The sequence below is a fragment of the Rhinatrema bivittatum genome, chromosome 3 (genome assembly GCF_901001135.1).
Source record: "Rhinatrema bivittatum chromosome 3, aRhiBiv1.1, whole genome shotgun sequence".
NCBI lineage: Eukaryota > Metazoa > Chordata > Amphibia > Gymnophiona > Rhinatrematidae > Rhinatrema > Rhinatrema bivittatum.
In genome coordinates, this window is record NC_042617.1 from 289598704 (window position 1) to 289625434 (window position 26731).

General features: G+C 44.0%; 1 protein-coding gene across 2 annotated transcripts in view; it reads right to left on the reverse strand.

Annotated features, from left to right (window-relative positions):
- Nucleotides 1-26731, reverse strand: part of ARHGEF25 (Rho guanine nucleotide exchange factor 25) — a 211100-nt gene that overhangs the window by 158448 nt on the left and 25921 nt on the right. For both annotated transcript variants that reach the window (XM_029594923.1, XM_029594922.1), the window contains exon 2: nt 18842-19124. In XM_029594923.1, coding sequence (XP_029450783.1) covers nt 18842-19124 — 283 coding nt within the window. The remainder of the gene's footprint in view (nt 1-18841; nt 19125-26731) is intronic.

A 26731-nucleotide genomic window follows, 5' to 3' on the forward strand; every position in this document is an offset into this window, starting at 1 on the left:
ACAATGTTGGGTTCCATATTAGGTGCTACAACCCAAGAAAGAGATCTAGGCGTCAAAGTGGATAACACATTGAAATCGTCGGTTCAGTGTGCTGCGGCAGTCAAAAAAGCAAACAGAATGTTGGGAATTATTAGAAAGGGAATGGTGAATAAAACGGAAAATGTTATAATGCCTCTGTATCGCTCCATGGTGAGACCGCACCTTGAATACTGTGTACAATTCTGGTCGCCACATCTCAAAAAAGATATAATTGCGATGGAGAAGGTACAGAGAAGGGCAACCAAAATGATAAAGGGAATGGAACAGCTCCCCCATGAGGAAAGACTAAAGAGGTTAGGACTTTTCAGCTTGGAGAAGAGACGGCTGAGGGGAGATATGATAGAGGTGTTTAAAATCATGAGAGGTCTAGAACGGGTAGATGTGAATCAGTTATTTACTCTTTCGGATAGTAGAAAGACTAGGGGGCATTCCATGAAGTTAGCATGGGGGACATTTAAAACTAATCGGAGAAAGTTCTTTTTTACTCAATGCACAATTAAACTCTGGAATTTGTTGCCAGAGGATGTGGTTAGTGCTGTTAGTATATCTGTGTTTAAAAAAGGATTGGATAAGTTCTTGGAGGAGAAGTCCATTACCTGCTATTAAGTTCACTTAGAGAATAGCCACTGCCATTAGCAATGGTAACATGGAATAGACTTAGTTTTTGGGTACTTGCCAGGTTCTTTTGGCCTGGATTGGCCACTGTTGGAAACAGGATGCTGGGCTTGATGGACCCTTGGTCTGACCCTGTATGGCATGTTCTTATGTTCTTATGTGTGTGTTTGACACTGGCTGGCAGTGTAGTTGTTTCATAACTTTCATTAGTTCAAGAGCTGCTTGGTTGGCCAGACCAGGATTTGCGTGCATGTGTATGTTAACCGATTTGAATGGATGGAACGGGGTCTAAAGCTTTGTTTACTCACTGCTTGTCTAGAGTGTGCTCTATTTCTTAGTTATTTATGAAATTGCGAAATTTATTTTGGAGATATTTAGGCTTAATTCTGCCAGATTTTAAAGTCGACTTGGCGTGCTTCAGGGAGCTGTAGAGTACGTGGGAGTCAGATACCCCCTGGGCTGACATTTTCCTGCAATCCACCCCTGGGCCTGGGTAAGGAGAAGGGGAAACACAGTGTCTTAACCCATTTTTTTCAGTCCAGAGTTTTGAAGACCATTTACTGCTGGAGAAGGAAGTTTCCCCTCCCCCCTCCCCCTTCCTTTCTCTCTTTTGGTTCCCCTTTGTCATTAAGAGTTTTGTCTATGCCTTTACTGACTGAGAACCCTAGGATCTAGGGTCTCAAAATTAATTTTGGAACCAGAATGCAGTCTTTCGCCTCGAAAGCTCCTGAGGAGTAGATGTATCATCAAGGAGCAATGGATTTGCAGCCATTGCCAGAGAGAAGGATGTAAAGATTCAATTCTTTTTCTGAGACTTTCCAAATATGGTCCCAGGCGAGACATATTTGGAAAAAGAAGAGTAGATGAGTTGCCTACTTGGATTTGACTGGAGGGATTGAGAGCACTGAGGACTACTGGTGAGGTATGAGATTTAGGACTTGATATTTCAGAGAGTACTTGGGACAATATTCTACCAATTCCAAGTGTGGGCAGAGAATTAGAAATTCTGGGGGAAGGGTTACACTTTCTTGGCAAATTCATTGGAAAGGAGAAGACGCTAAATTCTCCAAGAATTGGCTTCTCATACATTCTGAAGGTATTCACTGGAAGAGTAAGGTCACAGATTTATTGCAGCTTTCAAGGATGTACATCAATTAAATTTAACATCAAAGAGCTGTAATCAGCAATTTTCATCCAATTGATCAATTATCAGTAAAAGAAGTTGGAAACCATTCAGCTTCCAGTGTATTTTATTGCTGGCATAGACTTTAGAGATTATCAGTGCTGTATGCTAAGGGATCTAATGGGTTGTGTATTTGTGATGCATGCAAAAGGCCTTACAGCTTTGCTTCCATCCAAGGGGGGGAGCCCTGGACCATTCAAACGTATCCCCGAGGACCACGGCAAATAGGGCCTGATCTTTTATTGTGTGCCTTTGAGTCCAGTATCCAGGTTTTATCCCACCCAGGGGTGACACTGGATTATTTTGTCTTCAAGTTATAGGGCTGTGCAGCAAATTTTGGGAAATGCAGCTGCTTAGGCCAGGAGGCAGCAGGCAAGATGACAGATTCATTCAGTCTTCATTTGGATACTGAAAGATGGTGACGCAGCTTACGCATGCAGCTGGGAATGTGGCTACTCTTCATACTCCTATGAAGAAAGAGAAAGTGCTGTCTGATTTACAGACACTGACGTCGCAGATATCTTTTCCTGCAGGAGACTCACCTTAGAAGGTTAGAGAACCTTAAACTGAAGCGTAAGTGGGGCTCGCAGGTTTTTTTGGAAATTCTAAAAGTTGCTGGGTTGCTGTTTTGATGCATACAAGTGCATCTTTTTAACTGGAACAGTCTATTAGTGACCCCAAAGGTAGATTTCTAGTTTTGCTGGGAAAGCTGTACGGAAAGTTTATGTACCTGACAACTATTTGGACATAAGCAACACAGGTGAAGGCACCCAAAAACTGGGACTTTCCCTGCTACTCTTTGATTTCCAGGAGCGAACCCCCACCCTCGATTCCCAGTCCACTACCTATGGGCACCTGTGGTAACTTGGGCGATAGCGACTTGGGAACAGCCCGAGAAATAAGGAGACAGATTCTGGCTATTCCCTGGGTGCACTTTATTTACAGTGAAAAAGTAAATTCAAAACAAGCAAGGCAGCTCACCTTAGCTTCAGGGAATACGCAGACCTTAAACACAACAGGTCTTGGCATACGGTGGTTCTCTGCCTGCTCCCCAGGGCCAGCTTAACCATTCTAGGCCCCGAGTTTTTATTCTCTAGTGAGGGGGCTCCTCCCTTCACCCAGGATTCCCTGTGGGTTTGGATCTTAAGGAGGACTGGATGAGATATCTGTGCCCAGTCCCTTAAGGTAGTCTGAAGGAGTTTCCTACAGATTCCCTCACAGCACCATAATCTTAAATCCGGCCCTGTTTATAGCCACCATTTTGTCCTTAGGGCAATATCCTATGATTATTGGTGGGGATTGTAATTGTGTTTTAGATCCTCATTGGATAAATCACAGAAACCCATGGTGCCAGATAAAAGCATATTCGTTTTATCTACGCAATAGGTTCTTGATGCATGGAGGTTTAGCTCAGTGACTTAAAAAGTATTTGAGTTTTATTTTTTCTTCCTCTGCAGCAAGAATAAAGATAACAGAGCAGCTATAATTCAAATTGCTGCTTCCTGTTCTCAACAAAGCTGATTTTAAAAGGCCAAAGGGACCGCTGACAGCTCTATGCAATTCCTTTTGAAAGTCCAGAATACCAAATGGAGGTAAACAAATGTTGTTTTGAAAAACAAAGGAAGTGTAATGACTTATGTTTGAAGTAAATGTCCAATGGTTCTTGATGTCTCTGGGGGAAGATATTGTGTCACAACAGGTTTGCTAGGTTACAGTGAAACTTAGTGGATGTTACCGGACAGGGGAGATATTTCATTTTCATGAAAGGTTAGTTGTTATAAACTCTAATCTTGATTCAAATGGACCAATTGAAATTGGAACTTGGGTGTGTAATAATACCTGCCTGGAGCCAATGAGGATCAGGTGATCGATTACTAATGAACATTTTTAATTAGGTATGAAAAAGATAATGCTGCCTTTATCAGACAGAGAGGGGGGGGGGGGGGGGTAGGGAGAGATGCAGAGATGTAACTGTGAAGGTTTAATTCCAGCTTCTGCCTAGAATTCAGGTAAGATAGATGTTTCCTTGTAGCATTATCTGAAGAAAAGTACTTGTACAGCAGTACTGAACAGATAGAAGGACTAGGGGGCACTCCATGAAGTTAGCATGTGGCACATTTAAGACTAATCGGAGAAAGTTCTTTTTCACTCGACACACAATTAAACTCTGGAATTTGTTGCCAGAGGATGTGGTTAGTGCAGTTAGTGTAGCTGGGCTTAAAAAAGGATTGAATAAGTTCTTGGAGGAGAAGTCCATTACCTGCTATTAATTAAGTTGACTTAGAAAATAACCACTGCTATTACTAGCAACAGTAGCATGGAATAGACTAATGAGCCAATTCAGTAAAGTCCACGGGAGAGCGGGTGAAAGGAGGCGCTAGGGACACTAGCGCGTCCCTAGCGCCTCCTTTTGGACCGGAGCGGCGGCTGTCAGCGGGTTTGACAGCCAACGCTCAATTTTGCCAGCGTCGGTTCTCGAGCCCGCTGACAGGCACGGGCTCGGAAACCGGATGCCGGCAAAATTGAGCATCCGGTTTTCGACCCGACAGCCACAGGCCGACTTCAAATTTTTTTTTTTTAACTTTTGGAAAGTTTCAGAACCTCCGACTTAATATCGCCATGATATTAAGTCGGAGGGCGCACAGAAAAGCAGTTTTACTGCTTTTCTGTGCACTTTCCCGGTGCCCGAAGAAATTAGCGCCTACCTTTGGGTAGGCGCTAATTTCTAAAAGTAAAATGTGCGGCTAGGCTATTAGGTTCGGTGGATTGGACGCGCGTTTTCGGCCTCTTACTGAATAAGGGGTAAGGGAAAACATGTGTCCAGTCCTGTATCGGCCTGTTAGTTATTGGGTACTTGCCAGGTTCTTATGGCCTGGATTGGCCATTGTTGGAAACAGGATGCTAGGCTTCATGGACCCTTGATCTGACCCAGTATGACATGTTCTTATGTTCTTATTTTGCAGTGAAGGAAAGGAAAGTGATATTCAGATTTCCTGATTTTTGTTTTTATTTCAAATTAGTTGAACAATCATAGCTGCTTGCAAATTATAATATTAAGCAAATCTGTAGTGGCAGGGACTTTAAGAAGATTTGTCGCACATGTATAAAGAGAATATTTTCTTTTTGTGAGTTTGGACATTCATCTCAATGAAGCAAGTGGACATTGAATCTGCAGTGAGTCCTGGACTTCAAGAATATGCAAGGGCTTCCTCAATCATCTGGACTGCTGAAAGGATAACAATATCGTGTGATACTTAACTGAGAACTTACATCTATTATTCTGGCCAGAATTTAGGTGGGAATTTTGAAATATTCTGCAAGTGACCTGAACTGAAATTTAGGGTGGGGTTAGTCATTTTCTTTTCTAACTTGCAAAACTGATTTTCTTCATTTTCCAATGCTAACATTCTTTTTCTTTCACTATACTGCCATGTGTCTCTAAGAACATAAGAAATTGCCATGCTGGGTCAGACCAAAGGTCCATCAAGCCCAGCATCCTGTTTCCAACAGAGGCCAAACCAGGCCACAAGAACCATGCTATAGAGTATAAGAATCCTAATACATTTTTTAAACAAGCATGCACTGATTTTATGTGCATTACTTACAATAGTAATAAAATATGGGGGTAATTTTTCAAAAGGATTTACACGCATAAAACTGGGTTTTACACATGTAAATGCATGTTACCCATGTAAGTAAGATTTTGAAAATTGCTACAGCAGTGGTTCCCAAACCTGTCCTGGAGGACCCCCAGCCAGTCGAGTTTTCAGGATATCCATTATCAATATGCATAAGCTAAATTTGCATGCACTGTCTCCACAGCATGCAGATTTAATCTCCTGCATATTCATTGTGGCTATCCTGAAAACCTGACTGGCTGGGGGTCCCCGAGGACAGGTTTGGGAACCTCTGTGCTACAGTATACACCATTGAATTGTCCATAGATTTTACCTGCGCTAAGTGCACATTAAGGGCCAGATATTTGTACCTACGCGTGGGCGTAGATTTGTGCGCGCAACCCGGCGCGTACAAATCTACCCCTGATTTTATAACATGCGCGTGCAGCCACGCGCATGTTATAAAATCCAGGATCAGCGTGCGCAAGGGGGTGCACACTTGAGCACCTTGCGCACGCTGAGCCCTAGGGGAGCCCTAGGGGAGCCCCGATGGCTTTCCCCATTTCCCCATTCCCCCGATGGCTTTCCCCATTCCCTCCGAGGCCGCTCCGAAATCGGAGCGGCCTCGGAGGGAACTTTCCTTCCGTCCCCCCACCCCCCAGCCCTACCTAAATCCCCCCCTACTTTTATTTTTTTATTTTCGCTTGCTTCCGGGCAGGTGTAGGTTGCGCACACCGGCCAAGTGCTGGCGCGTGATCCCCGGGCCCAGCAGCAGTGGAGACGCCACTGGCCACGCCAACGCCCCGTCCCCGGACTGCCCCACCCCGACCCACCCATTTTTCAAGCCCCAGGACTTACATGCATCCCGGGGCTTGCGCGAGTCACCGGGCCTATGCAAAATAGGCTCGCCGCGCGCAGGAGCGGGTTTTCGGGGTTACGCGCGTAATATACACGCGTAACCCTTTTAAAATCCGTCCCTAAGTGGGTAAATGGGCTATTGAAAATTGCTACGATGGCACGTTACATTTCTTTGAAAATTACCTCTTATGGGTTTTATGTTGTTGTGTTTGTTTCATTTTCTGCTCCAGCCTCTCCTCCCATCCTTGCGAGAACCTTTAATTGTGTGGGCGTGTTACACGTGTTCACCCTGTTTATGTGTCTCCCTCCCACACAGGATGGGGGTGTGCAGAGCTACTCAATTCTGTGGGTAGGGATTCTCCCCATTTGTCTTGAGCTCATGGAACGCAATCCCGAATATATTTCATATTAATTTCTGAGTCAATATTCTCCATTAACTGAAGCAGTAAATATTGAAAGCCTTAGTTATTTCCAATCATTCTCCTGTCACATGTATTACCGATACTAGGATACCGAATGTTGGAGTTAATTAACTCTATGACTTAGTGCAGGTAAGAATTTCAAAGAGTTTATTAAAACTGGGGACTCTATGCATATCATAATTCACAACATACAGATGATCTTATTCTTTATTGGGAAACTGCCAAAGCTGTTATGAGAGGTGAAATTATTATTGGTTATGTTTATTGCTAGACGAAAGAAATCCAATAAGAAAATAACGGCAAAATTTTAAATCCCCTGCGAGCGGGGAAAACGGGAGCTACGTGCGCGACTGGGCCTTGCCCGTGCTGTGCGCATCTTCAAAAGGGCCCAGACACACGGGTAACTCCTGTTACGGGCAGATGTGCCAGGCCCAAGAAAAGGGGCGGGCCGGGGGTGGGGAGGGGGCGGAGCTGGAGGCGGCCAGGGAAGCGGCCATTTGCTGCTGTGCTGGGGGATCGCGCGATGGCAGAGTGCCGTCGCGCGCAACTTACATCAGCTCAGGAGCTGGCGTAAGTTCTGAAATAAATTAAAAAAAAAAAAGGTAGGCCGTGAAAAGGGGTCGGGGAAGAGGGAGGGAGGGTAGGTAGAGGGAGTAGGAAAGTTCCCTCCCAGTCCACTGCTTAAATGGAGCGGACTGGGGGAGGGGGGGACTGGGGGAGGCCCGATCTCATCGCAACGCATAAATTGGCCACATCTACCCCCCAACCTGCGCACGCCGGCCCGGATTTTAATAACATGCGCGCGCCAACGCACGCATGTTATAAAACCTCGCGTGCATGTGCGCGCGCCGGGTAGTGTGCGCACATGGAGGCGCGCGTATGTTTTAAAATCTACCCTTAACAGAATTAGAAAAGCAACTAAATTTAGCTAAAAGGGAAATGAATGAAAACAGAAAAGCCAAGGAAGAAGTTTATTGAAGTGCAGCATTTTTATAAATAATGTGTTACAAGAAAGGGCTCATTCTTCTTCACAGACAGCAAAGCATAAATTCTTTTTTTAAGATAATAAATGTGTGAGGCTTCTATCACACTTAATTAAAACATACTCGGGCTCCTAAGTTTATTTCCGCCTTAAAGGATGGAAATGGTAAAGCATTTAATTCTTCAAAACAAATTTGTGAGGTGTTTTATCGTTTCTGCAAGCGTTTGTATACTGCAGAAGTGGAAGACTGTCCAGTAAGAGCGAAATTTATGGATGGCTTAGCACTTCCTCGACTGTCACAATTGCATTTGCAAACAAACCACATGCAGTGCTCTTTTTTGTAAGCAATTGTGGGAGTAACTGGTGCTTTGTCCAAGTTCAGATCTTCAGGTCCGGATGGACTAAATGCAGAATTATACAAATTTGCCTGTTCCCAAATCCTTTAGCCATTGAAATCTCTGTTTCTTGAAATGTCAAGGCCAAAAATTATTGCCTCACTCCATGCAAGGTCCTACAATTACAATTATTCCAAAGCCAGATCGAGATTTGACCAAACCATGTTCTTTTAAATCTATTTCTTTACTGAGCCAAGATAGAAGGATATAAAGAGAGGTCTAGAAAGGGTAAATGTGATAGAAAAACTAGGGGGCACTCCATGAAGTTAGTAAGTAGCACATTTAAGACTAAGCGGGGAAGATTCTTTTTCACTCAACGCACAATTAAGCTTTGGAATTTGTTGCCAGAGGGTGTGGTTAGTGCAGTTAGTGTAGCTGGGTTCAAAAAAGGTTTGGATAAGTTCATGGAGGAGAAGTCCATTAACTGCCATTAATCAAGTTTACTTAGGGAATAGCCTCTGCTATTATTGGCATCAGTAGCATGGGATGTACTTAGTGTTTGGGTACTTGCCAGGTTCTTGTGGCCTGGATTGGCCACTGTTGGAAACAGGATGCTGGGCTTGATGGACCCTTGGTCTGACCCAGTATGGCATGTTCTTATGTTCTAATTATGGATTTTATATACCATAGGTGTTCTATTCTAGTCCAACTGCACAGATTTATATGCATGATTGTTTGTCTTCCCCATTTAAATTGCACAGAGGCACTAGGCAAGTTTGCCTTCTGTCCTCTCTTCCGTTTATCTTAACTTTAGAACCTTGTATTCGTAAAAAGGAATGATCTACGGAAGTTCAGGGTATCTCTGTGGGAAAGAAAAATATTAAATTATTATTTGCAGATGATATTTTATTGACATTGTCTGAAGCAAAGAAATTTCTTTCCAAAGCCACAGGCTTTCTTCTGGATTTAAATTTAATTTGGATAAATCAGAAGCCTTAGCTGTGTTGGGGGATTTAAGGATGGGATGGGATAATTTCCCACTTAAATAGACTGAAGGCTTGATTAAATATCTGGGGGTGTGGATCACAAAATCACCTAAAATACTTTATAATCGAAATATCCCATCTATTATTAGAGATATTAATAAAAATTTAGAGAACGTTTCAGCTTGTCTCTCCAGGGGAGAATAGTTTTGTTTAAAATGATAATTTTGCCAAAAGTGTGGTACACTTTGCAGATGCTCCCTGTGATTTTATTAACTAACAGGCCAATACAAAACTGTGCACTCGGCCCTGTTGGCCGCGCGTTTTAGACTCGCTATTATTACCAGTGATACTGAAAGGGGTAACAGCACGTGGAAAACGCACAGCCAACCCCCCAGAAACTAATAGTTCTCATCACGTGCAAATGCGCGTTGATGAGCCTATTAGTTATTACCCCGGAATATAGAAAGTAAAATGTGCGGCCAAGCCCAAGAGCAGCCGTTAACTTGAAAACACCTAAGCGATATTAAGTCGGAGGCACCAAAAATACCAAAAAAAAAAAAAAAAAAATCTGCCCGGTAAAATTAAGCGTCAGTTGTCGGACCCGCTGACAGCCGCCGCTTCCGCTAATAAGGAGGCGCGCCGGCTCTCCCGCCCTTCTTATTGCATCGGCCTGTAAAGATGTTACACTCTTAAATCAACTCTTAAGTTTATTTGGGAGGGGAAAATAACATGTCTAACTTTGAAAACAGTGATGTTACTGAGGTAAGTAGGCACTTTAGGATTTCCCGATTTTAAGCTCTCCAACATGGCCTGTATTCTTCGGTTTCTAGGGGATTGGCTGTTAGATACATGTAAGGGTTCCATACCTCAAGGGGTGAACCAAATTCCTGGGGAGGTACAGAGAGACTAGTTAAGCAGAGCTTGGGGTTTTGCTCCCCCATGTGGGAGAAGGAGATGGTGTGCACCAAGCCTTTATAAAACCCTGCCACCAGCTCAGAGCATGGGATTTTTTTAGTTGGATTTCTTGAGTTAACCCCCTGAAGGGCAGCAGATATTATGCTGTTCCACGATTATTATTTTCCTGGGTTAGGACTCTGGGGGTCTCTCTAAAACAGAGACTGGGACAAATATGGAGCCAGAGGACCGTATCCCTACCTTTTTGGCCATGGTTTGTTGGAAACCTTTTGATTAAGTGAGGAGGATATTTTCTTTCCACCCTTCCTGCCTCTAAATTGGTTTCCATTTTGAGTGAACTGTTTGCATTTATCTTACTGAGTGGGGTGTCTGAGGAAGGAAGTGTCTTTTTACCTAGAAGGGACCCGAGAAGAAGAGATGTTATTGGTTAAGAATGGACCATCATAGATTCTCAGAAAAGAGGAATTTCAGGATTATGGTTTTGGGATCTGGTGCTACGAATGCAGGTAAGAGTCATCTGGAAAGAGTGAGAATTCTGGTGCCCCCATTGGAGAGAGAAGTGAGGAACAAAGAGAGACTACCAGAAAGGTATGAGGACCGGGACTTGCTTTTATACCAGAAGTAAATTGGGATACAATTTTCTGCCCAGGTGTTCTTAGATTTTGCTCGTGGAATGTAAATCACCCAGTTAAGAGAGCAAAGATTATTCAGCATTTGGCTAAGATGAATTCTGACAAAATATTTTTACAGGAGACGCATTGGCTGGGCTGCCCGGGATATTATAAATTACAGGCCCCTTGCATCTCAGAGTGCCTATCTGCCTCTTTTAAAGGAGGAAAAAGAGGAGCGTGACTATCTCGATCAGAAGATCTGTTCAGTTCCAGATAGGAAACGTGATCCGTGACCCGGAAGGCAGCTTTCTGTTGGTAAAGGGAAAGTTGGAAGGCTATCCTGTTTTTGAGTAACAGTCGAAAGGCTAGCTGGGTTGGAGGACATTTTGGCATAAGAAACATCCACAATTGCAGGATTACACCTTCTTTTCGGCCCCAGACGGGTCATACTGTCGGTTAGATATGTGGTGGGTTGGGAAGGAGGGTGATGGATTGTACTGTTCAGCCCATGGTGATCTCCGAACATTCCCCAGTAACTATGGGACTGATCTGGGACTCTGGAGAATGCAGAACTGGGCATTTATGGCGCCTGAATGGATCCCTTCTCTCTGATGCAGAGGCTTGCCCAGGTGTAGCTGACAGTTGGACTGAATATCTCACTTTTAATTATATTCCAGAGCTGAGCATCACAACGCTTTGGAACGTTGGTAAAGCTACACTGAGGGGTAAGTGTGTTTCGCCGTCTAGCGGCACTTAAGAAGAAACAGAGGGAGTCTAAACTGCAAGATTTATTAAAGGAAATTGAGGGCAAGGAGAATGAATAGAAACGGACGGACCAGGTGGCGACTCTGCAAGAGCTGGGCATCCTGAGGGCTCAATATAATAGTGTATTACAAGACAGGATAGGCGATTTAATGAAAGTTACAAAAGCTACTTATTTTGAGAAGAGCAATAAACCTGATAGGTTGCTTGCCCGTCGCTTGAGAGGGAAGAAAGTTCAGAGTCTCATGGCTGAAATCAAATGTGACGGGAAAGTTTTAGTTCCCACTTAAGGATGTTGCAGAAGCCTTTAAGCTTTTTTTTTTTTTTTACCAAGGCCTATGTTCAGCTCAAGGTGGGGTGGACAGGAAGGAAATACAGTTTGTTTTTTTTTAGATCGGTTACGCTGCCTAAGCTATCGGCTGATGTATCTGGGATCCTGGATAGGCCCATGACTGGGTGCAGAGGTTATGGGATCCATTAAAAATCTGAGCAGTGGGAAAGCTTGTGGAAAAGATGAATTTGGGATAGACTTTTATAAACACTACTTTGCAGAACAGCGAGCCCCAATCTTAGCGCAGGCAGATCAAAATATATTGGAGGAAGGAGTTTTACCTCCGACGTTATATGAGACAGTTATTACAGTGATTCATAAAGGGGAACCTTGGGCGGACTGTGCTTCAGTTTCCTTATTGAATACAGATATGAAGATTTTTGCTAAGATTTTAGTGAATAGGTTGGATAAATTTATGAGGAAGTTAGTTAACAGGGATCAGACGGGTTTTATTTTGGGAGGGAGGTCCAGTGATAAATGTGCTGCTGGAGGAAAGGAGGAGGTAGTTCAGAGAATTTGGTACCCAGTCGTCAGGCATTTTTGTACAAAAGTGTAAAAAAAACCCTGCTAATTCTATTTGATTTTGTATTGATTTCCAGCGTTGAATCTCCAGTCGGGGGGGAGGGAGAAAATGATAAAATTATATTGAGTATACTGTTACTGCACGGGTACGCTATTCTGTGTTTGCTTGATACAGCGCTGATAGCAAAAGTTGTATTGTTGAAATTTGAATTTTTTTGCTCAGTAAAATTACAAATTGAAAAAAAAAAAATCTGCCCCATTCCCAGGGGGAGGGCATGGACCTTAAATGGTAAGGTGAAAAGGCCAAATTACCCAAAGAATTTTCAGAGTTATTGGAGGAATTTTGCTGGAAGAGAATACAAGGGTCACAAATTTTGAAACACTCAATTGGCTATTTTTTTTCAATTTGAACTGTACAGAACCATCCATTCGCTTTTAGAATGTTGAATTGGAACCCAGACTATTTCCAGCATGATTATTGCTGCTGTTGTAGTGGGAGATCATCAGTGCTGTTTACAGAAGACTAAAAGTGTGATCTGGAGTAAACAGCATAAAAGGGCTTTGAAGTTGATCTTCCCTCCACCCCCAGGAGATCATGGACACTCAGAGTGGAATGGTAGAGTAACAAGGACTGTGCAAAAGTGAAACGTGAGCTTTTGGGTCTATTATCAGGGTTTTCCAGCCCAGGGGTTGCCTGTGCATAATGATATAGATCTGGATGTTGACTCCAATGGTATCTCCTCTAGATTTGAAGTATATTTTGCATGCTGGAAAAAAATTACGCTTTGGCCTGATTTATCTTCTAATTTCCTCGGCTAGGGAGGGCCTGAAGGTTTGTGAGGTCACAACTGAATCTTTCACACTCACTCCCCTTTGCTTAACCTTTCATTTAGGCAACCCCTGCATTGCTACCTCGGGCTTATACTAAACTGGCTAAGGTTGGGATAAAAAATAAGGGCGCTGATAAAAAAAAAAAAACGGTTAATTTACAATCCTTTGGTTTTTGTCTCGAGGAGCAAGGGTTCACACGACAAGATTTTTGCGTTTACTTGTAAATTTGACACTTTGTGAGCACAAGTTTTACTTCACCCACAATGCAATGTGACTCAAAGTCTGGCTCACTCACAGATCTCTTTGAGCAAGAGTCTGTAACCGTCTCCAGTTTCTATACATTTCTTCTGAATTTACACCCACAGGGCCTGATTTTAAAAAGCATTTCCTCGAGTAAAACTGGGCTTTTGAAAATTGTTACAACAGTAGTTACATTTACGCATGTAACTCCTTTTGAAAATTACCCCCACAGGGAATTATGAGATCATTAACTGGAGTATGGAAGAGAGATTTAGGTAGTGATTTGAAGGAAAAGGCCCTTTATCCTTGTAATTTAATGATATTCAGAATTACCTCAAATACTGGTTGCAGACAATTGTAAATTTGCATTCTCCATAGGATTTTCTTTTTCTACTAAGGGCATATAGAGCAGGAGTTGCTCAATCAGCCTGTTTAAAAAGCGGGGCCCTTGGTACTTTGTGCCACTGATTATGGAAATGCCCGATCCTTTTGCAGAAGTATTGTTCAAGACTTGGGTGTGGTGACTGGGAGTAAAATATTGTCTTCTGCTGCATTCTGTTTCTTGAATCTCTTAGAGGAGCAAAATTTTATTGGTAAATTTCTCAAATTCTTCCTGGCTAAAGCTTACTTGATGGCTAAAACATGTATATTGTTTGCTTGGCTAATAAGCTTCTTGACATGCCGAGCTTGGACTCGCATGGCAGATCTGACGTATATGGAATGCCAGTCGGTGATGATGGGCACAAAAAAGATGTATGCCTTTGTGGCACTCAAGCAGTCAGTGACGTGCTTACAGCCAGAGGAAAGCACACAGGATCTTTGGCTGTGCTTAAAGTGCTCTTTATTTACAGTGATCTTCAAGACACACAAGTGGCAGCAAACAAAAGAACAGACTCCTTGAACTCAGGCAGTCTCTAAGCTTTAAGTACAAGCCATTTACCAACCTTACAGATAAGTGGTCTGACCATACAGGGGAACTCCATCAACTCCCTAGGGCCCGTCTACCCTGTCTAGGTCCTCAGGTTTTATGCTCAGGGGTTGGACTCCTCCCTCCTCCTAGGATACCTTGGGGAGTCCAAGCTTAAGGAGGACCGGGCAGGATATCTGAGCCTGGTCCTTCAAAGTAGGTTGAGGGAGACGCCTATACACTCCCTCACAGCCTTCTTTTGTCAGATTTGGAAGCATATATGGTTGCATTATCTGAAGACTAGAGAAGACTAGAGACTGTATAAAGTTCCTTCTTATTTAAATTTAAATTTGAATTCAATTTTGTTTCCTTTTGCTTTCTTTCTCTGTAGTATATTGTCATGGCTATAATCTATGTTTTAAATTATTACTTGTGTTATCATTTTTGCACAATTCAGATGCTCTACGTTCTCTCTCATATGTTCTGTTGGTGGATTGCTCTGGGGGGTTACGGGAATAATGAACTGGTGGGTGGTAGGACAGTGCTGTTTTCTTTTCTTGTTGCTCTCCTGTGTAATTGTCAACACCAAAGATTCATGAGAAAGGTTGAACCATAAAGTTCTGATCTCAGCACCATTGTGGTGTATCACCAGCAGGTGGAAAGGGCTCCAATCTTTCTCCATCCCTTAGTGCCAAAGTTCATGAAAGTCTGCGGCATTCCAAGCATCTGGCCAGTAAACTTTCAGGGGCTTGGGACCCCGACGTAGTCGTAGCTCAGCCCATGAAGCCTCCATTTCAGCCTCTCAAGTCAATGTACTTGAAGCTTCTCAACTGGAAAGTGTTCCTTCTTGTTGCTGTCACTTCAGCATGAAGAGTAAGTGAATTACAGGCTTTGATTTACTATTCACCCAACTTGGAAGTTTTTTCATAACAGCGTTATTCTGTGTACTCACTCCAAGTCCCTTCCAAAAGTGGTATCTGCATTCCACATTAATCAAGCTATCGTGCTGCCTTCTTTCTTCCCAAGTCCACGTGCACACAGAGGAGAATGAGCTCTTCAGTCCTTCAACTGCAAGATAGCCCTAGCGTATTACTTGAGGAGGACTCAATCTCACCATCAAGCTTCTCAAATGATCGTTTCCTAGGATCCCAATAAGTTGGGATTGGCAGTTTCCTAAAGAACTCTGTCTGACTGGCTAGTGGACTGAATTGTGCATTGTTATGGGCCGGCCAGCTTACAGATTACCGACTCTGTCAAGAATTATCAGATGAGAGCCATGGTGATTTTGGTCGCTCATCTGAAGTCCACTTCCATTGAAGACATATGGACAGCTACTCTTTGGTCATCTGTTCACATCCCACTACTGTCTAGACAGCATGTCCCAAGGAAAAAGTAACTTTGGACAAGCTTTTTTGTGTAACCTGTTCACCCAGTAGTCCACTCTGCTCTCCACTGGGTGGGCAGGGGACAGGGGAGCTTCAAGCTCTCTGTTTAGTACTTGCTCTGCAATGGAACCCTCAGCCTGGAACTCCCCACGCATTATGACTGATTCATGCCTGCTTGTTGCTGGAGAAATCAAGTTTCCTTACCTGTAAAGAGGTGTCTTTGTAGGCAGCAGGATGAATCAGCCAAGCTTAATGCCCACCTGCTTCCCTAGACAGTCGACAGTCTCACTATATCTTAAGCTCTGAAAGAGCTTGAGGGGCTCACGAGGCAGCATCTGTGTGCAGGAATCCCACACATGCTCAGTGAGTCTTTTACTGAGCTCTGAGACCTGAATCTGTGCTGGCACTATCAGATGATATCGCCAACGCGTTATAGTAGATTCATCCTGCCATATACTGAGAACAGGTAAACAAACTGCTTTTTCTATGCATTTAATGCATGGACTTGTAGTTCCAATTTATTAAGAAATATTCGTGCACTAGGTAGAAAACCAGGACTGGTTCGGTCTCTCCCTACAGACAAAGAGGCTATTACTCATTCACTCCGCAATCAAAAAAAAAAAGTGTGCGTCTCAGACGCACATTTTGCTCTCAGTTATTAACGCATGTAAAAGAAGTAGAGAAAAGCAGAAAAAAACAGCTTTTCTGTACTTCTTTTTTTTTTTTTTACTTAAAAAAAAAAACAAACCTCAGCAGACCGCTGAGTTACAAAAACCGACGCCGGTAAACTCGGCATCGGTTTTCATAACTGGCCATCTGCCAGTAATGAAAATGGACGCCGATAAACTTGGCCGAGTTTACCGGCGTCAGTTTTCATAACTGGCAGCCGCGGTGGGGTCACATTAGCATTGCTAGCGCAACCCCCTAATTTGGGTATAGCATGGCGCCCCCTTGCGGGCGTCATACGCACGTTAAGAAAGCGGGCGCTGACTTTTCAGCACCCGCTTTCCATGCTTTTTATTGCATCGGCCCCTTAGCCAGATAAGTTTATCCAGATAACTTTGCTATCCAGACTATGTCTGAATATGGGCCTCCTAGTTTCATTAGGACCCTAAATTTAGGAGCCTACAAAGTGGGCGGATACAGGGACCGGAAACAGGGTGGGATAAAAGAAATTAGGAAAGTTAGCATTGATTTTCAGAACTAGGAGCCTAAATCTAGGCAAATGAATAGCAGTCCTAAATCTATCCTAAGGGTTAGGCCCCTAATTTTAAATATAAATAGGAACCTAATTAATGAGCTCACCTTTTTTTTAATAGAAGCCTCTAAGTTGAAGCATGCAAATGTATCTCATGCATATTCATCAGGAAATCCAACCTGGAAGACTAGTTTGAGCATCACAGTACTAAGACTCCCGGCAGAGCCATAGATTTGTCTCTTCGGAGCTCTGAAACGTCGATCACCTTGCTCGGCCATCTGGATAAACCAGAGACAGAGTCTCCAGGTCAGACTCCCAATAGCTCTGAGGGAGCATTATTGGAGCGGAGCTAAACCGCTGCTTTAAAATTGTTGTTTTCCTCTTATTTGCTTCGATAACATTTCCCCTGCTGGTAGCACCAAAGGGAGCCCCAAGGCGTGGGAAGAGATCTTCCCTCTTCCACTGGACCCTGCAGCGCCTTCTCCTACCATTAGGGCCCTCCCTTCCACCATGAAGGAATCGTCCCGGGGGGGGGGGGGGGGGGGGGGGAGACAAGGAAGCTGAACACAAAACCTATTTTTCTCTGGCTCCCTCCTAGCAGTCCTGCCTGATCCTTAAACCACTCTCCCCTACATATTCTATCTTTCAGTTGGAGTCCAGCCCTAGACAGGAGATAAAACTCCCTAGCTAATCCATTAGCCACAGGGGCTTATCAGATGTTAGAATCCCACCCTGCCCCTGGGAGCATTAAGCCTAGGAACCTCTTGGGGGTGGGCCGCGGCTTCTGAAGGCACTGGAAACGGTTTCCATATGCCAGCAGAACACCGTGTACCCGTACTCTGGATGCAAACAAGCCAGGATTGTCCAAAGCTTGCAAAAACCTCTGTACATTTTTGCCATATTTGCTGCATGACAGCAGAATCTCCATTTATTTCTTTATTTTTGGTCTCCTGATTGATGAGTCAGGGTCCTTTTTTTTTTCTCTCTTTTTAAGCTCCATATGCTTTTGGCTTCTTGCCAGACTCTCTGTTCTGCGCCTGTTTTGTGTCCAGGCTTTGCTATGCTTGCCATGTGCCTTTTAATTATCATCATGGTCTCTTTTCCTTATGGGAGGCAAACATAGCTGCAACTATTTATTTACTTATTTATTTAAAATCTTTCCTATACCGTCGCTAAGTTATCTACCATCGCAGCGGTTTACATGTGGGCACATAAATTAAATTAGGTGAATGCGTACACTAGGACATTCTAACAGGTGCCAAATAGATTCAGTTACAATATATCATAAAAGACAATCGATTGTTTAGTGATGTAGGTCCTGACCATGCGTACCTGTAAGGTACTAATCACAGGTAAAATTCACAGTCTCTGTGTTTTACTACTGTTAGTATTATCATGCACATTTTGAGAATGGTGCTGTGTGCTGGCGCTCTTCTGCCTATTCCTGTATATTTTCTATGTAGGACTGAGAGTAGAGAGGTCCTTTCACAGCGCAGGGCTGCCAACAAGCTCCAGGTCATCAGGGTGGGGGGTGGGGCTGATCCGGCCCTGGTTTTAACCCCCCCCCCCCGTCTGGACTTGTAGTTCCAAATCGCGAAGCTTGGCGGGAACTACAAGTCCAGCAGATAAAACCAGGACCGGGTCAGCCTGTCCCCGACGACCTGGAGCACGTTGGCAATCCTAGTTCCTGCCATGACAAACCTTTAAGATTGAAGCTTTCATTACTAGCGCCTGCCCCTGAAATTGTTTTTTTTTTTTTTATATCACTGCAGTTCGGATATGGTTGAGTTTTTTTTTTTCTTTTCATAGAAAATGGATGAAGCTGCTCACTATCTTATGAAGTCTTCATTTCAGCTGCTGCTAAATGAACTATCAAGAAGAGCCTTCACTTAAGCTTTCTGGGAAACCATCTAAAATAAACGATATTGTTTGTTTGTTTTACAAGCTTCAAACGCTACTTTGGAAACCGTTGGTGATCATGCAGCCCAGACTGGATGTAAGCGATGTCACAGGGCGAGCCGCCTGCACCCGGGGGCGGGGCCTGTGACAGCACAAAGGCAGTCTGACACTTCACAAGGAGACTTATTGGCTGTAGCCCTTACCTTCTTGGGAGCTAAAGAAGCTCTCCCCTGACAGGCAGCTGCGGAAGTCCGAGAGCCGGCGGGCCCTCCCGGCGCCGGGGCTGAGCACTTGCAAGGGGGACCCCGCTGCACCCTCTTTCGCGGGGTCTGCGTCTGGCTGGGGACCAGGGCTGGGTTGCTGGTCCTCCTCCTCCTCCTCGTCCTCTACCTCCTCCTCCTCCTGCTCTTCTTTTCCCTCCCCGGGATCCTCGCTGTTTGCAGGCTGCTCCCCGTCGTCGCCGCCCTCCGCGCAAGAGTCAGAAAGCTGCAGGGAGCAAAAGGTGGGGGAGAGAAGGGGGAAGAACCGTTATTCCAGATTCCAGTTAGGGCTGCCAGCTGCCTCCATTCCTTTTTTTTTTTTTTTTAGGGACACGGCTGATCCAGCCCGGGTGTTATCCCTGCACGTGCACAGAAGTGAAGTTGTGATTTTTTTCCTAGGAAAAGTAGCAGGGCCACAAATCTCTGGATGCAATGAGGGTACAACCAGGACTGAGTCAGCTTGCTGGGAAAAGAAAGAGCCAGCTGGCGTCCCTGATTCCAGCTTGCTCAAGGTCTTGGCCCCTTATGTGGCTCTTCACCTAGTGGGTATTTCCTGATAGATTTCCGCCCTCTTGTTTTCCAGCAACTGTGTATACCCCATCTATACATTCCCCAGAACTCCCAAACCCATCCTGGGGTCCATGGGGCAAGTCACGTTATCTCACTGTGCCTCACTTCTAACCTCCGTTCTGCCCCAATTATCTGCGTAACCTTGGGGGGAAAGGCATCTCCAGGACTCAGGATGAGAGATATGTGCAAACTAAGTCAGTGCATCCCAAGCCAATAGAGCATAGCTCTCCTGGGTAGGAAGGTGCTCTTCTCCACACTCTGATGCAGCCAGTTGACTTTTCAGGAGATCCACAATGAAAATATGCATGAGATATATGTGCATATACAGGAAACCCAGTATATGCAATTTTCTCTCATATATATATATTCATTATGGGTCTCCTGAAAACCTGACTGGCTGAAGGGTCACCAGGGTTGGGAAGCCCTGCTCTCCATAAATGGTGGATATAGTGCGGACTTATACAACCAACAGAAGTTGAATAGGACTCTCTTGCTGTAAAGAACAATCTGCCTCAGAACTTAGGGTTACCAACTGGAGGAGAAATAAAATGGTAAGTGAATTCAAGAAAGCATGGGATAAATACAGGGGATCTCTAAGGAACTGATGGGAATTGTAAGGACTACATAAATTGGACAGATGGGCAAACCAGATGGGCCATATGGTGTTTTTCTGTTGTCATATTTCTATTCTATACCTATGGGCCTATTTTTTTCAGGGTACTCTGGACGGCAGTAGGTGTACAGGTCTGAGCCCTACTAATTGTACCCTTATCTATAAATAATGGCTGAGAGGGCACCTGACAAAGAACTTCTAAGTTCAACAGCTGTTATGCATCATGAGTGAAACTTTAAAATATTTTAACTTATTTCAAGCACTTACCAACATTAAAAATTCCTTATTAACCTGTAATAATTTTATATTTATTGTAGTTTATAAATAGACAAAAATATCATGTTAAGAAGTAAAGAAAATAAACATCAAATCCAATCAATCATGTAATAAAACAAATATCAATGTATTCTTTCATGAATCCTCTTTCTAAAAAGGAAGAGATCGTCATAACTACAATAAAATAGCAATAATCATAATAACCACATAAACGAGGGCAGAGCAGAATTAGGACAGTTCACATTACAACCCAACTTGCAAAAAATATTATAGATATTTAAATTCTGGTGTCACCTCAGCAAAACAAAATCCTTCCACCGCTAAACACTTTGTGAAGTGACACAAACCCCTGTAAAAAAACAAAAACACCTAGAACCTTGCCATAACATACAATCACAGTACTAACTCTCAGGAATCAAACAGCACCATTATTTATGAAAAGGCAGCAATACAAATATTACACCAGGCCCTAGAACAATAATACACCACCTACTAGGCAAAAAGAACAAGCCAGACTGATACAAATCCCTACCGAGAAAATACACACTAGCAGAAATACTGCACGTCAATCACACACAGAACACTGACCCACCCTTAACTAATACAGATATAAGGGGCTACAAATTAGAAACAGAAACATGCAGATAAAACCAAAATAGAAAGCCTGAGAAACCAGACTCTGAATAGTGGAACTCTAAAGAGAGAGCAAAACACAAAAATATAAGAAAAATAAAGGATTATATGCACATTCCCAAAGATGGCATATTCCAGTCACTAAAAACTCATTTTTTAAAAACCTTTGCTGTCTGATCTTTTTATTTTTCTAATCAGTTGTTCCTGATCTCTTTTTTCCACTTTCCCCTTGTCTGTCTTTTCTTAATTCTTTTTTCAGGGTCTCTTTTCTCGTTCTGTTTCTTCTATCTCCTCCAATCTTCTTCTCTTCCTCCCTCAGTCACAAATACATGTTCTTGCTCTCACATGCTCTCTTTTCTCAATCACAGGCTTCCATTCTCACATCCTCTCCTTTTTCTCTCACACAGGCTCTTACACACTCACACATGGGCTCTTGCTCTCACAGGCTCCCAAACGCACACACACAGTCTCTCACTCTCTCAAGCCCAGTATCCTGTTTTCAACAGTGGCCAAATTCAGGTCACTGGTACCTGGCAAGAACCCAAGGAGTAAATAGATAGATCCCATGCTGCTATCGTGCAGTGATAAGTAGTGGCCATTTCTTAAGTCTACTTTGTTAATAACAGTTTATTGACTTCTCCTCCAGGAACTTATCCAAACCTTTTTTAAACCCAGCTACACTAACTTCCTTAACCACATCCTCTGGTAATGAATTCCAGAGCTTAATTGTTCACTAAGTGAAAAATAATTTTTTCAGATTTGTTTTAAATGTGCTAATTACTAATGTCTTGGAATGCCCCATAGTCTTTGTATTTTTTTAAAAAGTAAATAACCAATTTACATTTACTCATTCTATTCCATTCATGATTTTATAGACTTCTATCAAATCCCCCTTCTGACATCTCTTCTCCAAGTTGAACAGACCCAACTTCTTTAGCCTTTCCTCATAGGGGAGCCATTCCATGCCCCTTATCATTTTAGTCTCCCTTCTCTGTAGCTTTTCCAATGCAACTAAATCTTTTTTTGAGATATGGTGGCCAGAAATGTACACAGTACCCTAAGGGGGTCATTTTCAGACGTCTTTACACACTTAAAACTGGGTTTTACATGTGTGAATGTACTTTACACATGTAAGTGGGCTTTTGAAAATTGACACACTATATGCCATTGAATTGTCAATAGGTCTTACATGTGTAAGTGCATTTTACGTGTGTAAATGGCTTTTGAAAATTGCTACGATACATTACATTTGCTCACGTAACTTCTTTGAAAATTTCCTCCTTAGTACAGCCTCACCGTGGAGCGATACAGGGCATTATGACATTCGCTGTTTTATGCTCCATTCCTTTCTTAATAATTCCAAACATATATAAACATAGAAACATGCTGTTTGCTTTTTTGACCGCCACCACACACTGAACAGAGGATTTCAAAGTATATTCCATTATGACACCTTGGTCTTTTTTCTTTGGTATAACTCCTCATATGGAACCTAGCATCGCTCTTCTCTTACACACACAGGCTCTCACTCTCACATCCTTTTCCTCACAAGCTCCCTTCCACACACAGAGGTTCCTGCTCTCAGGATTCCCCCCACACACAGGCCCCCCATGCTCTCTTTCACACACACACACACTCAGGTCCCCCCAAGCTCTCTTTCACACACACTAACACATACACACACACACACACACACACACAGAGGTTCCTGCTCTCAGGATTCCCCCCACACACAGGCCCCCCATGCTCTCTTTCACACACACACACACTCAGGCCCCCCCAAGCTCTCTTTCACACACACTAACACATACACACACACACAATAGAAATGAGTCTCACAATCACCCCTCACTGTCTACCAATCCCCAGCAGTCTTAGTCATTCTCACTGCCAACATTGTTCCTGCTCTTTCCTTTGCTCCCTTCCCCTCTCACTCACTCACCCCCTTTTCTTCTCTCACTATTCTTCCCTTTCCTTCCACTCATTCCTCCTCCTCTTATCTTCATATACTCGTTTCCTCTCACTCCTCCCTTCCCTTTCCTCTCACTCACGACCCCCTCCCTTCCCTTTCACTTATTCAGCTCATCTCCCTTTTCCTCCCCTCCATTCTCAGAAATAGGGAGAGAAGGGAAGGAAGGGGAGCTGAGCACCGAGGCAGATGGAAATGGAAGGGAGGAGGCCGAGGGAGTGAGACATTCCCACTCCTCCTAACCTTCCCTTCCACAGCCTGCCTCCCGCACCTCCTGAGGCCTGTCCAATTCACCATGGTCTTCAGCTCGCAGGAGACGGTATCCTCGCGGGCAGGTCTTCACTGAGCCGTGGCCGTGCTTATGTGCTTGCGGGAGGGTAGGATCGTCAGGGTGCTGCCGCGGGACAGGATCGTCATCACCATGTCGCCGCATCCCTGTGGGCAAGTCATCATCGTGCTGCAGCGGCTTCAGTAATCTCTGTTTGGGCTTTCTTCCAGCCGCGGCAGGACGGGCTCTGCCGCAGCCTTGCGGGCCTCCCAGCCCCACATGGCTGTCTGATGCAGCCCCACTGGCTTCTCTTCGGGCCCAGCAGCCACTCTTCTTCTCTTTGGACGGGAAGTTTAAAAAAAAAAATCATGTGCTAGGGAGGCGCTAGGGGAAATTGTGCGTCCCTAGTGCCTCCTCAGCGTCGGGCGCCCAGGAGAGGTGGCTGTCAATTTGGGTTAGGAAAACGGATGCTCACTTTTATGAGCGTCCGTTTTCCTAACCTGACTGGTCTCTCTCGGCTATATTAGCTTTTAAAAATTTTTTTTCCCTTACTCCTTTTTTCTGTTGCTCCAACTTAATATCGCCACAATAGTAAGTTGGAGGAACTACAGAAAAGCAGTATTTTCTGCTTTTCGGTTAACTTTAGGGGCTCCTCCGGGGCAGGCATTCATTTTTGAGAGTAAAATGTGTGCGTCGGGTGCATTTTTTTTTTTTTTTTGCATAGGTGGGTAATAGCTAACAGCCTCATCAATATGAATTTACATGTGATGAGCGCTATTAGCTGTGAGCTGGTTTGGATGTGCGTTTTGGACATGCTAATCCCCTTATTGCATAAGGAGTTTCTGTTAGAAGTGATGCCTCATCGTGCACTCCCTCCCAGAGGGTCCTGCTTCTAGTTTACAGAGAGATAGATTTTTAAACATGATACCCGTTAGGGACAGAAGGGCTCTCGCCAGGGGACCAAGTACTTTTGAGCCCCACTGTAAACCCTGGGTGGACAAGCACCAGTGATGGATCCAGCTGCGAGAGACCGTGAAGGCAGAAGATGTATCCGGTTAAACCCTGCGAGTAGTGAAGGCCCAGGCATGGAGGTGGAAGCCATCCTGGAGGAACATCCTGCAGGTGGGGCCAGCGGAGATCCCAGGTCTCTCTCCTGGGCAGAGCAAATGGATGTCCAGAAGCAACGCAAGCTGGAAACAGAAATGATACTTTCCATAACTGGGCGAGGCCGGCGATCAGTGAAGGCAGTGGAGACTGAACTCAGGTGGCTGTCACTCCCAATGTGACTCTATCCCTGATATCTTAAGCCAGCGCTACCACCCTGTTTGGCTCGAGGTGATTACAAATCTGTGGAGAGTGCGTCGACCAGTTCAGTATGATTGGGCCATCAGTGGTCGGTATCTTAACAGTGGCAAATAGAATGGCAAGCTGAGGAGATGCATGGAATCATCTAAATGTAACCTTATGGCAAAAGGGCCCAAAACCTTTAGAGAGTTTTGTTGTATGGCCATGGAGCTGCCATCATTAACTTCAAGTTCAGGAATCTCCTCCGGAGCAGAGTCAGTGCTTTGAAGTGAGTCACCATATGCAGCCAGCAGAAGGATGGCGACAACAGGGTCCCTCCTGACCTATCTGCCAATAGAGACCTTATCGACCAGCCCTTGCCCCTGGCAGTGAGAGACCAGTATTGGGTGGTACCCAGTGTCCTTGGAGAGCGGCCTAATATTTACTAGTTATGTGCAAAGCCCGAACCAAAAGGTTTGGGCTTTGTTTTTGGCCCGCTGCAGGAAATATCATATTTCTCGTGGTTTGGGCCTTTGAAATTCAGGGGGACCTGAATTTTGGGTTAGTGCGCGCTAATTCCCTCTTAGTGCATACTAACTCCCTGTTAGTATGCATACTAACTCCCTTTAGTGCATGCTTTAACGTTAGCGCGCACTAACGGGGAGTAAGTGCGCACTAACTCCTGTTAGTGCGCACTAATCCAAAAATGAATTTTTCCCAAAATTTTGGGAAAAATTCAATCCGGATTCGGTGTCCCCGAAACAATAGAAACATAGAAACATAGAAATGAAGGCAGAAGAAGACCAAACGGCCCATCCAGTCTGCCCAGCAAGCTTCACACATTTTTTTCTCATACTTATCTGTTTCTCTTAGCTCTTTGGTTCTATTTCCCTTCCACCCCCACCTTTAATGTAGAGAGCAGTGATGGAGCTGCATCCAAGTGAAATATCAAGCTTGATTATTTAGGGGTAGTAGGGGAAGTAACTGCCGCAATAAGCAAGCTACACCCATGCTTGTTTTACCCAGACTATGTTATTCAGCCCTTATTGATTGTTTTTCTTCTCCCCTGCCGTTGAAGCAGAGAGCTATGCTGGATATGCGTGAAGTATCAGTTTTTCTTCTCCCCTGCCGTTGAAGCAGAGTATTTCGTTGAAATTGCCTAATTCGTCCTGAACGAATGCACATCCCTAATATTTACAGATTTTCTCAGGGCCAATGGATCACTGACCACAGAGTTCATGGCATCTTTGGCCTCCAGTATCCATACATCCTGGTTTATGTGATGAACTATGGAGGAGACCTGGGACGTGTGGCTAGCAGAGCAAGCCAAGAAGCTGATTGTTAGGGACTCAACAAAACTTCAGGGAATATGAGGGCGCCCTGACTGCCGTCACGCACTGGACCGGAAAGTGCCGGATGTAGAGCTTGGCAGAAATATTTACGAGGATGCAGTAATCTACCATCTGCGCAATGGAGGTCAAAAACCCTATTCAATAAAATGCCTCCTGCCCAACAACATTACCGTTAAAAAAACCCAGCCCTGAACACCATGAGCGCCATAGGATTCCCAAGAAGGAAGAGGCTCCAAGTGAAGACTTGATTTCCCTGTGAGGTAGGGTAAAGAAGATCTTAAAAAGAAAAAAAAAACCAAAAACCAAAGGCTGTTCCTGTTTTACAGAAGAGACTCCGTTTTGTCTCTTCTTCTCTTTGGTGTGAGTCTTCTGCCTTGTTGCAGGGCTGGTGCTCCAGTCTCAGAGACTCTGGTAGCTGTTCCTGTTAAAGAGACTTTTTGCTTGCCCTTCATGGGAGGGTGAGGATGGCTTATCCCCTCTGGAGAGGGTGGAATAGTACTCCATGCGGAGATTATGTTTCTCTTGAGGAGATGACCTGGCCTGGACCAGAGGCCAAGAAGAAAAGAAAGTTCTTCAGTGTATGGACTGTGCAGCCCTTCAGGGAAGAGACTTGTACTTAAAAATCACTCTTGTTGGAGAGTCAATTATGCCAATTTGATTGAATTGCTTACAGATATTCTTGATGTGACATATTTAAATGTTGATTCTCTTTATCCAAAGGTTATAAAGTTTAAAAACTTTACAAAATGAGTGTTTGATTTATTTATTGTCATTTTTTGTGATTAACTATTGTTTTATTGACTGGTGGAGTCTCCTAATAAGATTCAACACCTTTCATACTAATCCTTTATTTAATTGCAGGAGAATG